Source organism: Marmota monax, unplaced genomic scaffold, assembly GCF_021218885.2.
Source record: "Marmota monax isolate L192 unplaced genomic scaffold, Marmota_monax_Labrador192_F-V1.1 WCK01_AAM20220418_F8-fsc00030, whole genome shotgun sequence".
Taxonomy (NCBI): Eukaryota; Metazoa; Chordata; class Mammalia; order Rodentia; family Sciuridae; genus Marmota; species Marmota monax.
In genome coordinates this window covers 2,463,686-2,479,215 of record NW_026691988.1, presented here as the reverse complement: position 1 = coordinate 2,479,215, position 15,530 = coordinate 2,463,686, and the positions used below count along the sequence as shown (strand labels likewise).

At 35.5% G+C, this 15,530-nt stretch overlaps 1 protein-coding gene across 10 annotated transcripts in view; it reads right to left on the bottom strand.

The window, feature by feature from the left end:
* The window catches only part of L3mbtl3 (L3MBTL histone methyl-lysine binding protein 3), a 110,956-nt gene that overhangs the window by 37,190 nt on the left and 58,236 nt on the right, over nucleotides 1-15,530 (bottom strand). For all 10 annotated transcript variants that reach the window (XM_046449233.2, XM_046449261.2, XM_046449272.2 and 7 more), the window contains 4 exons: nucleotides 14,900-14,976; nucleotides 10,040-10,125; nucleotides 9,064-9,174; nucleotides 236-350 (listed from right to left, as the gene is read on the bottom strand). In XM_046449233.2, the coding sequence (XP_046305189.1) occupies nucleotides 236-350; nucleotides 9,064-9,174; nucleotides 10,040-10,125; nucleotides 14,900-14,976 (389 nt within the window). The remainder of the gene's footprint in view (nucleotides 1-235; nucleotides 351-9,063; nucleotides 9,175-10,039; nucleotides 10,126-14,899; nucleotides 14,977-15,530) is intronic.

The following is a 15,530-nucleotide window of genomic DNA, read 5'->3' as shown; positions in this document are numbered from 1 at the left end:
AGAAAGCAATGCTTACTTTTTAATAAAAGTAAAAGAATATCTATATACTTTTCCAGGCACTATTTTTTCCTTTATGTTTTTGTGACTATGATAATTAAAAATCTAATAAAAAAGGATTATATAGTGTATAAATATATAGTAGAGATAAAAAGAGAAGGGGAAAGGGATTTTAAAAAATTACACATGCTACAAAAGCAAATGGAAATATTTGTTCAAGTTATCCTGTGTCTCTTACTCAAGGGAGGCTGAAGAGGATGTCCAGTTTTGGAACACCAGCCTACAGGGTGAATGTCAGGAGAATCTGCATCTATCCAGTAGTCATAGCATCCATTCCAGCCATCAAAGTGAACCTATAGAACAGAAGGACATTAACCGTCACAAAAATTCCTATGGTAGAAGTTCTGCCCATAGCATAACTTTATATACACTCTCCTAACTCACAAATTCATATGGTGAGACAAAAGGCCCTTTACATACCTTCAACATAGTATCTAAGCAAAAAATGCCAAAGACTTCTGAACATCAGTTCTACAGGTGTACTGTGCATATCTTTCAACATTATAAGTAACGTGAGTACAGCAAGTATTACAGTATCTTCCTGTGCTCTACATCAAACACCCAATAAATGTTGCTGAAACAACTAAAAAACCAGGGAAAAAAACAAGGGGAGACAGAAAGGAAGAGTGCAGAGGAAGACCTTCCAAGTAGATGTTAACTAAGGATTTTACAAAAGAATTCAATGCTCTACTGCAAATATATCCAAATATATCCAAAATACCTCTCCAGTAAATGCATTTTTAAATATCTTTTTTTTCTTGTAAATCAATACAATATCTCTCAAAGATATAAAGAGGTCAGTGTTGTCAACTTTATTGGTCACCATGTAAAAGGGCAGCTGGCCTTTCAGTCAATGTCACTAGGAATCAGTTACATCTTTTAGGTAGCATGTATTTTGTTTTTTTGATCTTTTAAAATGAGAGAAAATACTGAAATGCCTTATATATTTTACCTTTTTCTCCCCATTGATTTCTTTTTTAAAGTCTACGGATCTCTAACTCCTTCTAAGGCAATATATGCCAAGTGGATTAAAAATTCAAATATTAAAAGCTGAACAACAAATATTGTAGAAGAATGCATGAGTGAATTTACTTGTAATCATGACAAGTCACCAAACTCAAACCCATTCAAAAATAAAGACTGATCAACCCGACTACATAAGAGATGTAAAGCTTCAGAGTGGCAAATACAACCACAACAAGACAGAAGACCCACAAGAAACTTGAAAAACACACAAATTACCCAGGTGATCAAGCACCTTCTTCCTTAATCTTTATTAAAACATATATCAATATAAAAAATTAAAACTCCCAACAGAAATATGATAGATACAAATAGCTCATTATCAAGAAAATAAATATAAGTGGTTGGTAAACAAATAAAGAGACAATTTCACTTAAAACTAAAAAAACTACAAATTAAAGCCACAAGATGCAATGCTTCACCAAAACTTGCCAAAACTAAAAATGCTCGCATTTTGGTGACTTCTATTGCTGGTTAACTATGAGAATAAACGGGCACTCCCATAGACTGCTGATAGGAGTGTTAACTGGTAAGACATTTCTTGAGAGATATTTGGCAAAAACAATCAACAAAAATACATCATCACTGACTTGATCATCTCAACAAAACAGTTTATAATAGAAAACAACTAGAAGTAACCCAATGATCCACTATCAGGAAACTGGCAAAATAAATTATGGTATGTTTGCAGGATAAATAGTATGCAATTATTAAAAGCACATATTTATGGGCTCAAAATAATGTCCTCTTCAATGAATCCACTTTCTCAAGCTTAAATCCGCACCCCCCACCCCCCGGCCAGATTCAAAGCCTCACAGAATTTCAGGCCTGGAAGAAATCACAGATAAGATCTTAACAAGGAAAAGAGACTCTTAAAGATTAATTACTTAGCTGACAGTCATACAGCTAGTTAGGAGGAAAAACTAGACCTAGACCTCAAGAATCAGAAATAAAATAATTCATCATTCACATACACTGAATATAAACAGCATTCATAGTTAACTCAAAACCACCCTTTCCTCTGATCAAAAATAATAACATTAAGAATGACATTCATGATAATTTTCTGAAAACACAAATTTGTAACATCAATTCTACCAATAAATGAGTAATCATAATTTATGACATTATAGTAAGTTTTAAGGATTCTAATTTTCAATTCATCAGAGTAGATCACCTTTGTTGTACTAGACATGAAACTCTAATTATTTTGATCTTGCCATCCCTAGATTCTTTCTTTTACATAGGAATCAGTGTTAACATAACTCATGCTCCCTTTATTGTAAACAACAAAATTTCAAAAATTTAGTATCTGTCTTTTGTAAATGAGCTCCAATCCTCAACAAGATAAGTGACTCTCTACCCTGGATACACACCAGAATTATCTATGAATACTGGGGGGAAAAGAGAAGAGGAAGAAAAGGGCAGAGCCCACCCTGGAGGTTCTTACTGCACAGGTCTGGCTTGGGTTGTGTCCACCTGTATGTCATTTACTAAACTTCTTAGTAACTCTGATGTGCATTAAGAATTGAGACCCAATGATACTAAGTAGGACATTACTGTATGGCAATATAGTCTCCAAAAATCTTAATGGCATCACAGATCAAAGAGTTTCTTTTTAATTTTCCTCAGGTATAAATACAAATAATGTTTATATTGAAGCTATTAAATCTAGTGATACCATATCCTTTCCAAGTTTTCATCTAAACTGACATATCAGTGTGGCAATTTAAAGGTGATCTAAAATTAATATACCTTAGACACTGATGATAGATTTAATACCATTTACAAACTATGCTAGTAGACAATCTGAAGATTTTTAGAGGCTAAAATTTCAGATATAAAATTTAGTTTAGAAATCAAGAACAAATGCATTCAGAAATATACTATCAGATTTATATAAAGATGCACAAAATAAGTATTTATCTTAACATTCTAACTTTAGAAGCCTAAATTTAAAAACCATTAGGTAAGTTTGTATAGTTTCATTTCATCTTTGAAAACTTTTAAGACTTTAGTCTGTAGCATATTAAGAGTTTTTTTTTTTACCAAACAAAAACATCATGTTATAGAAACATTTAGTAACCATTCTCCTTTTGCTGGGTACTACCCTGAAATAAAGCCAAAGGCCTAATAAGAACAGCAGCAGAGAAAGACACATAAACATATCATATGACACATTTACAAACTTTACAAACACAAAAGAGAAATATAAAATTATTTAGACACTATTCTATTGTTATAATCCTGAATTAAAAACAATTCAGCAACACTGTTGAATTTTATTATATTTCTAAGGTAAACAGAGTATTATTGATCAGAGCACAGAACAGATAACGTAACTGTTTAAAACTATAGTTTAGGAAACTGGATACATTTTTCACCTAGAAGTATAATTTAAACCCTTTATAAAAACTGTATACAGTGACAATTTCAAGATTAAAAGTTATATTTTAGAAAGCACACTATTTCTTTAAAAACAAGAAAAGATTTGGCCAGCGTTTGTTCATATGAAGGCAACTCAGTAAACACATTGAAGACCTAGGAACTTACCTCCAGTCTCTTCTGAAATTAAAGTTATACTTGAAAAGGCATCAACCCACAAGGACAAACAAGAAAGGAAAGCAGCTGATAGTTGGGAAATGAGGGTGCCTGCAGAGGGGATCAGAACAGAGCCACTCCGTTCCCCTGCAGAAGCCAAAGAGGACTTGGGCTAGATACCACAGGTGGGTGAAGAGAAGGGTCTCAAAAAGGGCAAGACTGGTTCCCACTCTGAATATGGGACTGCTTAGAACTTTATATCTGCTCCTCCACTCCACCCAATGAGGCAAGGCCCTTTTCAGCCACCCTGCAAAGGAGCAAAGGTTTGCTTTCTAGAGAAAAACCATTATGGGCATGTGATGAAGTGCAACATGGATCGTTTCACCCAGCAGCAGCCAAGTTCAGCCTTCCCCCAGCTGCAGACCAGCAGAAACCTATAGGCTCCAGATGCCAAAAGTGGGGATCTCTCTGGGAGAAGCCTGCCTCTTTGCTTTCCTATGCCATGGCGCAACCCATCAGTCAACCCAGGATTTCCCCTTTATCAGTTACCTTAGGTACAGTGGTCAAAAATATTAAATGGTAAATTCAATATTTTTAAAAAGAGAGGGGGAGAGAGAGAAACCACATTCACATAACTTCTATCACAAGATCTTCTTAAAATGGTTCTATTTTGTTAGCAAGTAGTGTTAATAATCTCTTATGCTGTCCCTAGTTTATAAAGTAAACTACATCACAAGTATATATACATATGGGGAAAATTGTGTGGGGGGGGTGTCAGTACTATCTGTGCCTTGACCACCACTGGGGGGTCTTAAACACGTCCCCACAGAGAGGAGGAGAAACTCTAAGTCTACCCATGAAAGCAGGCAATGTGTGGTACCTCTTTCTTAGTATGAACAGAATCAAAGATCACTAGACATTTGAGGAGAGCCAACGAAAGCAGAGACCATGCTAATTAAGAAAGAAATTTGCAGGAAATAAGCAAGGAACAGAAGGAAAAACCATCACTTGTATCCTCAGATTAAAAAATAATACTAGGACAAGATATAAAAAGAGATACTATTTGAAAAAGAAGAGGACCAGAAAAAAAAAAATCTTAATTTTTTTTTTTTTTAAATCACAGGTGTAATTTAAAATGCAATAGGAGGTTTGGAAAACAGGCTCAGTATTTACAAGCACTTAGAATTTAAAAAATAAAGAGAGTGAGAGAGAAAGAGTTGCAGAAGAAAGAAGGAAATAAGAGGGTCAACCCAGTGCAGTACCAGAATAGCAGGACTTCCAGAAAGAACAGAGAGAAGAGGAAGCTATCAAAACAACAATAGGAGAACATTTCCAGAAACTGAAGGACATGAAGCTCCATGGTGAAAATGCACAAGTACTCTGCCTGACAAAGGAAAAGACCCTTGCAACAAGGCACACTACCACAAAGCATCAGAACATCAGCCAGGCAAAGACGGACCTGCAAGCTTCCAGAGTCAAGAGGAACATCGCCCAAACAGGCAGAATCAGAATGGCCCTGGGTGTGCCGAAGCCCAATGCCATGTCTGAGAGGAAGGCAGAACTGTGTTCTTAACACCTAGGGGGAACAGCTCTTTACCCACAATATCTCGCCTAGCCACGGAAAGAGTCAAACACAAAGCTGGCACGCTGGCATCTTCAGACATGCAAGGAGTCAAAGAATCCGCTTCTCACACACCCTTTTCTTAGGAAGACTCAAAAAGACGTCCTTCAGCAAGATAAGTGTACACAAAGAGAATCAAAGTGCGTGACTAGACTTTGAGATTTTCAGGAAAACGAAATACAATTTAGTCGTGTGTCAGCAAAGAGAAGTCCCAGGCTTAGACTATATCCACTCAAGAGGCGGCTGCTGAGCTGTGGGGAAAAGATTTCAAGGAAAAAAAGAAAAGAAAAACACACTTGAGCTTCTGACTCCAAACACAAATACTGGAGCATTTGTTAAAAAATTCATGAGGACGTGCAAGATTTTAAAAAATAAAATAAAATAAACTATGAAGAGATTATCGGTGCTCAGAAAAACAAAAAGTCTTAAGACTACTTGGCACAGTAGTAGTAACTCATAATGAGAAGAGCGAAGGAGAAAAAGGAAAGAAAACCAAACCAATATTGTATTGCTGAAAGAATAAGGGAAAATAAGAATGGCTTAAGATCTAAATCCCATTGTTGAGACAATAAATTAGTATAACTGCTATGGAAATCAGTATGGAGGCTCCTCAAAAGATTAGGCATGGAACCACCACATGACCCAGCTGTACCACTCTTGGATATTTATCCTAAAGAATTAAAGTAATCACACTGCAGTGATATGTGCATCCCCATGTTTAGAGCAGCACAACTCACAATAGTCAAACTTGGAACTGGCCTAGGTGTCTGTCCAGCGATGGATGAATGGATAAAGAAAATGGTGTGTGTGTGTGTGTGTGTTTTAGTCAGCCATAAAGAAAAATGTAGTTATGTCATTTGCAGGAAATAATTGGAACTAGATACCACCAGGTTAAGTGAAATAAGTCAAATTCAAAAGGTGAAGGGTCACATGTTTTCGCTCTTATATGGAAGCTAGAGATGAAAATGGAAAACAAAGATTCGGGATCTCCTAAACATCAAAGAGAAATCAGTGGAGGAAAGGGAACAAAGGGTGAGGACAGAAAGGGAGGGGGGAATGTTGTGGAGTGGTATTGGTCAAATAATTCTGTTATATGTGTTCACGTACAATTACATAACAACACATCCCATCAATATGTACAACTATAATGTACCAATAATAAAGTGTGGGAAAAAAATCTAAATTCTGAACTATCATAACAGGAAGAAGCCTTACTTAAAACTGGTGAACTGAGAAATGCCAGGATATATAATATTTTAGAAAACTGTAGATAAAACACCATACGCAACCACCAAGAGTGCTGAAAGTTCTTGCCTCTGGGGAGCCAGACTGTGGACTGGAATGGATGGAGAAGGACTGTATTATGTTCTGTTACAAAAACATATGATAGGAAAACATTAGGAATGTTTTTCATCAAGATGGTCTGATAAAATATCAGATTTTAAAACTTTTTTATTATAATAGCCCAAAGTGTGGAATATTATATATTGTTTAACTTAAACATTGAGATTTTTAAGACTTGATTTTATCTCTGAGAAACTTAAAATAATAAACCACACTAATGACTTAAGTATATATTTTCCTCTTCTTTTTCTTCCTTTGCAAAAAAAAAAAAAAAAAAAGGAATACGCTTTCCTGCTATATAACCTCTCATATTATTAGAAAAACTCCTACTGTTGAAACCTTTTATATTTTTACAACCTCCAGTGAATCTGGAAGTGAGTCACTGCCCCTGTTTACTGACCTTTAAAGGTGATGATACATACCAAGATATTTGTACAGTGTTCACCTTCAGCTGTGACATTCATTCCAATAATTATACAAAGGTTATCATCAACTGTACAGCTCACAGCCAGTTCTTTTGGGGGGTGTCAAGTACTGCCACAGATGTTGTTTTGGAGGAAGGATTCAGCTTCAAGTAAAAGGCTGGATTCTAGCCTAAACCTCTCCTATTAACTGAGTCCTCTACTTGAGAGTGAACGGCTCTGGGACAAAATTTCCTCATATATAAAAATCAAAGAGTTAACCTAATTTTTTTTTATTCTGAAACTAATATATGTTCCTGAAACTATTACACAGAAACCATTAACAAGAGAAAACTAATGATTTATTAGTCTTGACACCCTGAGACAAGCACAGTTATTACTACAATGTTTTTTTCCGGAACTGTTTACCTGTTCTTCAGAATAAAAAGAAGAAAATCAAATAATATTATACATAATATTAAACCTGAACTTTTTACTTCTCAATATTAAATACGCATCTGAAATGCTACATTTTAATATCATGTAGATGTACTTTATCTTGCCATTGGTGCCTGTGTTGTCCTCAGTGTTAAATAACGTACCCAGCATGGCTGAACTGGGTGGGAGCTTTTGTTGTTGCATATTCCTTTTCATTATTCCCCAATATAAATTCCTATGACTGAAATTCTTGAATTAAAGAATGAAAAATATTCTAAGATTCTGGTGTCAAAACTTTTCTTCATAACAGCTGGGATACTTTATATTCCTACCAGTCATTATGTGAGAACAACTTTTCATGCACCTAAACTAAAATCAGTTGTACTTTTCAATTCTGTGCAAACTGACTTATAAAGATAGTATCATGATTAATTCCACATTTTTTTGATTGCTGGTCTATATTGTTTTTAAAAATACTTCTACGTCTAAAATATTCTGGTTACTTTATGATTTACACCAGAACCAAACACAATTTGATAAGAAAATGCACTTGAAAAAGATTAACACAGGCCTCACATTATTTCTAAAATTTTCACAAATGTTACATGATTATGTAACCTTAAGTACAATTAAACATTAAAATTTCTATTTTATATAAATACTACATTGGTTTGGTTTTTCATGTTATTTTGAAATTTATTTTCTCATACGTTATCTCATTAGTTAGTGGAGGATGTGATTTTCTTTTTTAAATGAGCTTATGATTAAGGCTCCTATAGCATGGAACTGAGACTTAGTTCTGCCACTGCCAGTAATGAACAAAGTAATTCATTTAATCTTTCTGAGTCCCTGCCTCATTAATAAAATAGGGATGACAGCACACATCTCCCACGTTATAATTACTACAAATGTCAACTAATGCGAGAACACTGCTACCCTGTAAAATGCCATGTACGACGAATGTCTTGCTGTTATAACTATTATTATCCTAACAGCAATTCCAAACAATCCCATGAAGGAAGAAAATGGATACTGTTCTGGTTGAAAAGGGAAGTAAATGTTGAAGCCAGAAACAGATAAAACCTTCAACAGTGCCCCTAACCTGGAACCCTACACTCGCTGCACCACACTCAACAAACTAAACCCACCTTCCCCAATATTCGCTTGCCTTATAAGAGGTTTTTATGAATCTCTATTTTTATTTATCAAGCTATTTATCTTTATTTGTCCTATATTCAAAGACAGTATATTCTTCTGAAAAGACTACACCTAACACACCCTACAAGAAACATTAATTATTTTTAGAAAAACATACTACTGAAGAATGAAGATATGTTTTCTTCTGAACAGAACATTAGTTTGTTGTGTCTACATTTCTCCAAATACTCAAAACCTTAAATTACTACAAATGTCAACTAATGCAAGAACACTCACCTCCATCTCACTTATAATTAAAGAGAAAATGTCTGAGGTACATTAAAGGAAAAACCTGGATGAATGCTGTCTTTTCAAGAAGCATAGTCACTGACTTTGCATATTCCTATTGTTTAAATACAGGACTTTACAAGTATTTTTCTGAAGTTTCCAGGCATGGCACCTTATAACAAAAGCCAAAACCAAAGCACACAGAGTACTTACTTTTATTCGGTGATCATCTGTGTCTGCGACAGTTGCTACTCTAATGAACATGGGGTTTCTTTTGTCTACAACCTCAAGCTTCATTTTTTTCTGGAATCCATGTGGAGGTTTCTGCCATAACAAAAATGTCATAAAGTGAGATTCAGAGGAAGAGCAGGTGGGCTCGATGTTACAAAAAATAAGAAATAGTTGAGCTATTTAGGGAATCAGCTTTTTAAACTCTCAAGCTCCCAGATTGGCTCTGGATGGCACCTTTCCTATCAAAAATTACTATCCCAAGGACACATGCAAGAGAAACAATCTGAGTGCCTAGCTGTGGAGTGAATACGTAAGGCTGAGCAAAAATATTTTAGTTATTTGATTAGCTATAGGGAAGATGACAATTTTTAGCTGGAGGTAGCTCAGCAAAAGTCAACAAGCATAAAATCCGATTTTAAAAGGGGGAGGAAAAACATTCAAGTGGCTAAGACATGACACCAAGACTAATAAGTGTTAATGAGAGCAAAAAGCAGAAGAGAGCTTCAAAAAAAAACAAAAAGAAAGAAAGAAAGAAAGAAAGAATATTAGCAAGATACAACAGATCCCACAGGACAGAAATGGAAAAAGGGACCCAGACCCACGTCCACCTCAAACCCCACAGACACATGAGCCTCTGGAGAAGTAATAGGCAGCAGAAGGTGAGGGGATAGCTGGGCACGGTGCAGGACTATGCCAAAGCTTATGTTTTGTAAGCTTCTGGTCCCTTTTCTGTAAAACAGAAGAGTGTGTGTGTGTGTGTGTGTGTATGTACCAAAAACAAAAAGCCAGTAACAATTATGACTTACAAAATTTTTAAATTTTAAAAATATCTCACTTATCCTTTTATTTTCTTCTTAAATGTTTACCAGGACATTCTCTTTTTGTTCTTGAATTTCAGTGAATAAATAATGTCATCAACACAAATTAAACAAATATAGTGCAAAACACATCATCTCACCACTTTGAAAGCTCTTGCAGGAGCTGGTAAAGAATTTGTTTCTTCTAAATATTTATCCCAAGAAAAATGTTTCACATTTGGATATCCTACAAAATAAAACAAAAATATTATATCCTATGAGTTTTAACCAACGATAGTGAGAAAAACAAAATGCTCTATGAAAAAATTATGAAATATTGCTACCATAATAATCTAGGCAACTCTTATTCACATGCACATAACATCTCTAAATCAGTCACACAGTCAGAACTATTTGTAATAACCACTTTGTTCTCATCTAGATCATGATTTCTCTATCGCTTTTCAGATGAAAATTATACACACACACACACACACACACATATGTGTGTGTATGTGTCATTTACACTCTCAAAAAGGATAGGTTTAGACATAAGACGCACAAATACATTTTAATCTAGCAGTTGTATACCTTACTAACAAAATTTCATGTATATGTATGAAGACAATGCATAATTATTTGTAAATGTGAAAGTAGAAAAACAAATTAAATAGACACTCAATATAGAAATATGCAAAAATGTAAAGTACACATGAAATAGGATTTATTAGAAAGAATACTTAAGATTTATATGTGTTAATATATGATATTCCAGATAAGGTCAAGGAAACACACACAAATCACAGAATATTATTAATAGAAGGCACAAAAATAACTATCATTTCCTCTCTCCCACTGCTTTTTGTTTCCTCCAGAGCCTAAAATCCATTAGGTAGGCATGAGCAGACATTAGTGGTGGCCCAGTAGGATAGGAAATTTGCTACACAAAGGGGACTGAGAAAATAGGTAAACATATTAGAGATAATGGAAGCCAGGTTTCTCCCTGACAGAGAAGAAAGGCATAAATATGGACAGAGTAAAACTGGAATGAAGCCAACAGTATTGGATTTGAATCAGAGCTAATAGTATCAATCCATGGTGTCAATATATACAGATGCAGAAACAAATCAAAATATGAGTTTTTGTATGTATTCACATATGTGTATATATTTCCTAAGTCCATTGAGAGGCCTGCGACACTCCAGTAGCAAAAAGCACACCTAGCAATCAGATCTTAGATTCTAAATTTCAATCTCGACAACGTTAAAAAAAAAAAAAACACAAGGATCTCTGGAGAAATGTTTGACTGTAGGACTGGGTCAAGGCAAGCTGAGCCAGAAAGTATGATGCTCTCAAAAAGTGGTTAAGATATGTCAAAGGGACAGGTCTCCCAATTGCTAAAATTTCACAAAAATCTTACATGAAAATAAATAATGCCACTCCCTGATTAAAAAATAATAATCTATGGGTCCAAACACATAACTGAATGAGTAAAGGAAAAGTGAGAAAGGTAGTCTTTTCAGAACAATGTTAAACAATTACAAAGAGTTATGGAATAAGAAAAATTACATTTTATCAACTTAGAATAATAATTCATACTAGAAATATCAACAGATGCCAAAACTAGTGAATGAGACTGAGATACGGGTTAGTTAAGGAATCTCAAAGTGTATCTCCAAAAAATACATATTAATTACAAATAAGAAAATAACTACATTAGTGAGAAACCAGGCAAATTTGACCATTATCAATTAATGATAGGAAAACTGACATCATGTATCACCTGAGAGGATGCAATGAGAACAAAATGCATAATCTGCTTCTGATCATGAGGAAATACCAGTCGTACTGAAGTAACAATCTATAAAATGATTTATTTGTAACTCTCAAACATATTAAGGTCAGAAAACTCAAAGACAACTTAACTGAGGGAGACTACAGGGGTCTGCTATTGAATGCAAGGCCTAATCCTTTTGCTATAAAGGATATCATTGGGACAACTGACAAACTTGAATCAGTTTCTGGGTCAAGCTAGGGTACAGATAAATTCTATACTATCCTTGAAACTTTTCTACACTGGAAATGTTTTAAAAGCACATATGCAAGTCTATTTCTATCTATACATTTTTATAATATAGTTTTAAGAAACATAATTTGCACAATTTAAGCATTTAAATCAGAATAATCTACTAAATAAAACTGATATAGTTGGGCATGGTAGTTCATGCCTGTGATCCCAGTTACTTGGGAGGTTGAGGCAGCAAGATTGAAAGTTCAAGGTCAGTCTTAGCAACTTGGTGAGATCCTATTATAAAATACAATTTTAAAAGACTGGGGATATTTTTCCACGGTACGGTACGGTGCTTTCCCAACATGTGCAAGGGTCTGGGCTCAATCTATAAAACTGCAAAAATAATGATATGCAGACAAACATGTGAGCACACACATAGGGAAAAGTGCTAATGACAAACTAATATTGAAGTATTAAGAAAGAAAGTGAAATAAGCCAATCTCAAAAAACCAAAGGCCCAAAATTCTCTTTGATATGTAGATGCTAACACACAATGGGTGGGAGGTGGAGGGAGAACAGAAGTTCTTTGGATTAGACAAAGGGGAATGAAGGAAGACAAAGGGGAATAGGAGGGGATAGCAAGAGGAAAGACAGGAGAATTTATCAGACATAACCTTCCTGTGTTCATATATGAATTCACAACCAGTATAACTCCACATCATGTTCAACGACAAGAATGGGATCTCATTAGAATAATTTATACTCCATGTATGTTTAATATGTCAAAATATATTCTACTGCCATGTATATCTAAAAAGAACAAAAAAAATTTTTAAAGATAACAAAAAAATAATTTAAAAATGTGAAGATATTAGTTTTGGGGGGAAAAAAAGTAAAGACAGGTATGTTTACAGAAAAAGTAACACAGGGCCAGGAGGGCTGGCTGGTCAGGGTATGGACTCATTCTTGAAGCAGCCAGGGAGGTTCAAGAATAGCTGCCCAAGGCACCTGGCTGATAAGGATTTCTTTTCACACAGGCGGTGGGAGAATGAGTCAGAAATTTCCCTTTACACCAAGGGTGTCTTTTTTGTCATGGCGCAAAGAGCAACATCAGCACATGCCCAGTAAACCACTCTTATAATCTGCAGGTTGTGGTTGAATTTTTCATTGTGGTAAATTACATATAATATAAAATTTACTATATTAATCATTTTTAGGTATCCAGTTCAGTGGCCTTAAGAACATTCCATTAGGCATCATGTACTTTTTCTTCCTCCACCAAATTATAAAAGGCAATGAAAGCACAAAAAAAGTGTTGACTCCCTTATAAGAAGTTGGCAATAATGCCTTACACCATCCCTTCCCAGGGTACATCACCAGGAACCTCTGTTCACTGTTTTTTTTGTTTTTTTAAATATTGTAATTTATTTTCTCCTCTTTTGTTTCACAAAGCTCTTATACTATTGACATATGGTTCACTGTTTATTTACCAAATTTCTGAGTATGACCAAAAATGTTATAGAAAGAAAGGATTGGTATAAAACTAGAAAATATTAGAATTTAGAGTTCTAGAGTATAATCTAAGAGTAGTTTAGATGAGAGTGACAGAGAACAACTACGCAAACAGCTAGCTTATTCTGTAAGCTATGGGACACAAGAGGGCTGAATACCAGGCATTTCCAGGCAATACCATATTTGGGCAGTGATACCACTAACACCTTCTGCTAACACTTCATAACTTAAGTCTCTTTCATCTTCAAAACAACCCTGTAAATTAGGTCAGAGGCTTTCCTTTCCTCCCTTTAACATATCAGAAAACTTAGAAGTGGAAGGGACTAGGCTCACCAGCCACAGGAATGGCTGGTCCCCTGAGGAAGAAGATCAGACAGTCTAAGTGAGGCACTGCATCAAGGAACTGAGGACAAGCCTTGAAATGAAACCAGCCCCTAGAATGGAGCGAGACTAGCATTTAAAGCTCCAAGCTGAACCTCTGCTCTCACACGCTGTGGGCCACATTCACAAAACAGCTCCTAGCAAAGCTAGACCTCCCCGTTTCCTGTGACCGCTGAGCAGCCACCTCCTGTGCTGTGAGGCTTTGTGTCAGCCGGTGACCCTGCCTTTCCCTACCAGTAGGGACTATGACACCAGCCTTAGCGAAGTGCAGTCTTGACTACAACGAAGCTGCAGAATCTGTTCTTCAGCACACAAAAAATAAATTCAAAATGCCACAGAACAAGGATGCGAGCAAGTAAGTTGGGAAGGCTGTAAGGCCAGAGGCGGACAGCTGGAGGACCAGAGAACTTCAAAGAAAAGAGAGGTACCAGTATTATAAGGTGAAAATCTATTTCTGAACCAGGAATCTCTCTCACACACACACACACACACAAAGGAAAAAGGAATGTGTGAGCTCTAGGTAAAAACTTTAAACCCTCAAGTGCTCACTTAAATGTAAATAGTGTGTCCCAGTGTTAGGTATAATTATAATGCGCCAATAAAAAGGAAGAAAAATATGAATGGTGTGAATATCAAGTCCATGATGCACCCACAGAGCTGTGTCCCCCCAGTCACCTTTCTGTACTTGTTTAAGCCTACACAACTCACATCTGCAGTCAGACAATATCTTTAAATTAGACAACATCTTTAAATTCTAATATAAAGCCTAGAGATGAATTTCAAGTTAAAAATGAAAGTTCCTTGAAAGCACAACTTATATTTCCAAAGAAGACAAAAAACTGAGACTGAAACAAACTTAGCCAATGCTTCACATACTTGAAGGGACATCAGGGGTCAGTGAGCTAAGCTTGCTGCATGTTTTACAAACACTGTGCGACTATAGCACAACCACACTTGTTCACTATTCTTACCTGTGGCTGCTTTTGTGCTATCATTGAGTTGAGAAGTTGTGACAGACTTTAAGGCATGAAAAGTTAAAAATATGTACTGCCTGGCCCTTTCCAGAAAAGGTTTGCTGACTCCTGAGGTATATGAATGATACTAGACAAACACAAACCTGGTGGAGTAATAAGGGTCCTTCTATGTTCTTTACACCAACCAACGGGATGAATGTGGGGACTAGATGCTTCACACCTGTAGGTTACATAAATTTAAAAAATGTTATTAGATAAACTCACAAATAATAGCAGAATTTTTTTTTTTTTTAAAAAAAGGTTAGAGATTCTGAACACTTTACAGAGTTCTGCTTATTATGGTCAAATTTGAAAACAAATTGCTGGACTAAAAATCTTTCGCACCAAGTAGATTTTAGCAAATAGCATATGCTTTTGACACCATGAGGTTTTCTTTGCCCCACTAATGTTGTTATATACTGAAACTTCAAAGATAACATTAAAACATTACAAAGGTAACATTAAAATTCGGAATTTCCATTATGTGGAAAAATAAACTTAAGACCATGTGCACACAAGAAAACTAAAATTATTTCACAGCATATGTTCAAAGTTGGGAAGCTCAATCACAGTCAATCACATGCTATTGCCATTACCCATTAGAATGGCAGAGGCCAGATACTAGAACATGCTATTTCTTTCCTCACCTCTTTCTTCTCCTCTCTGTTATCTTTACTACAGCCACATATGTATTCTTCCAGAGCCTTTCTATCTATATATAAATGTACATCTGAT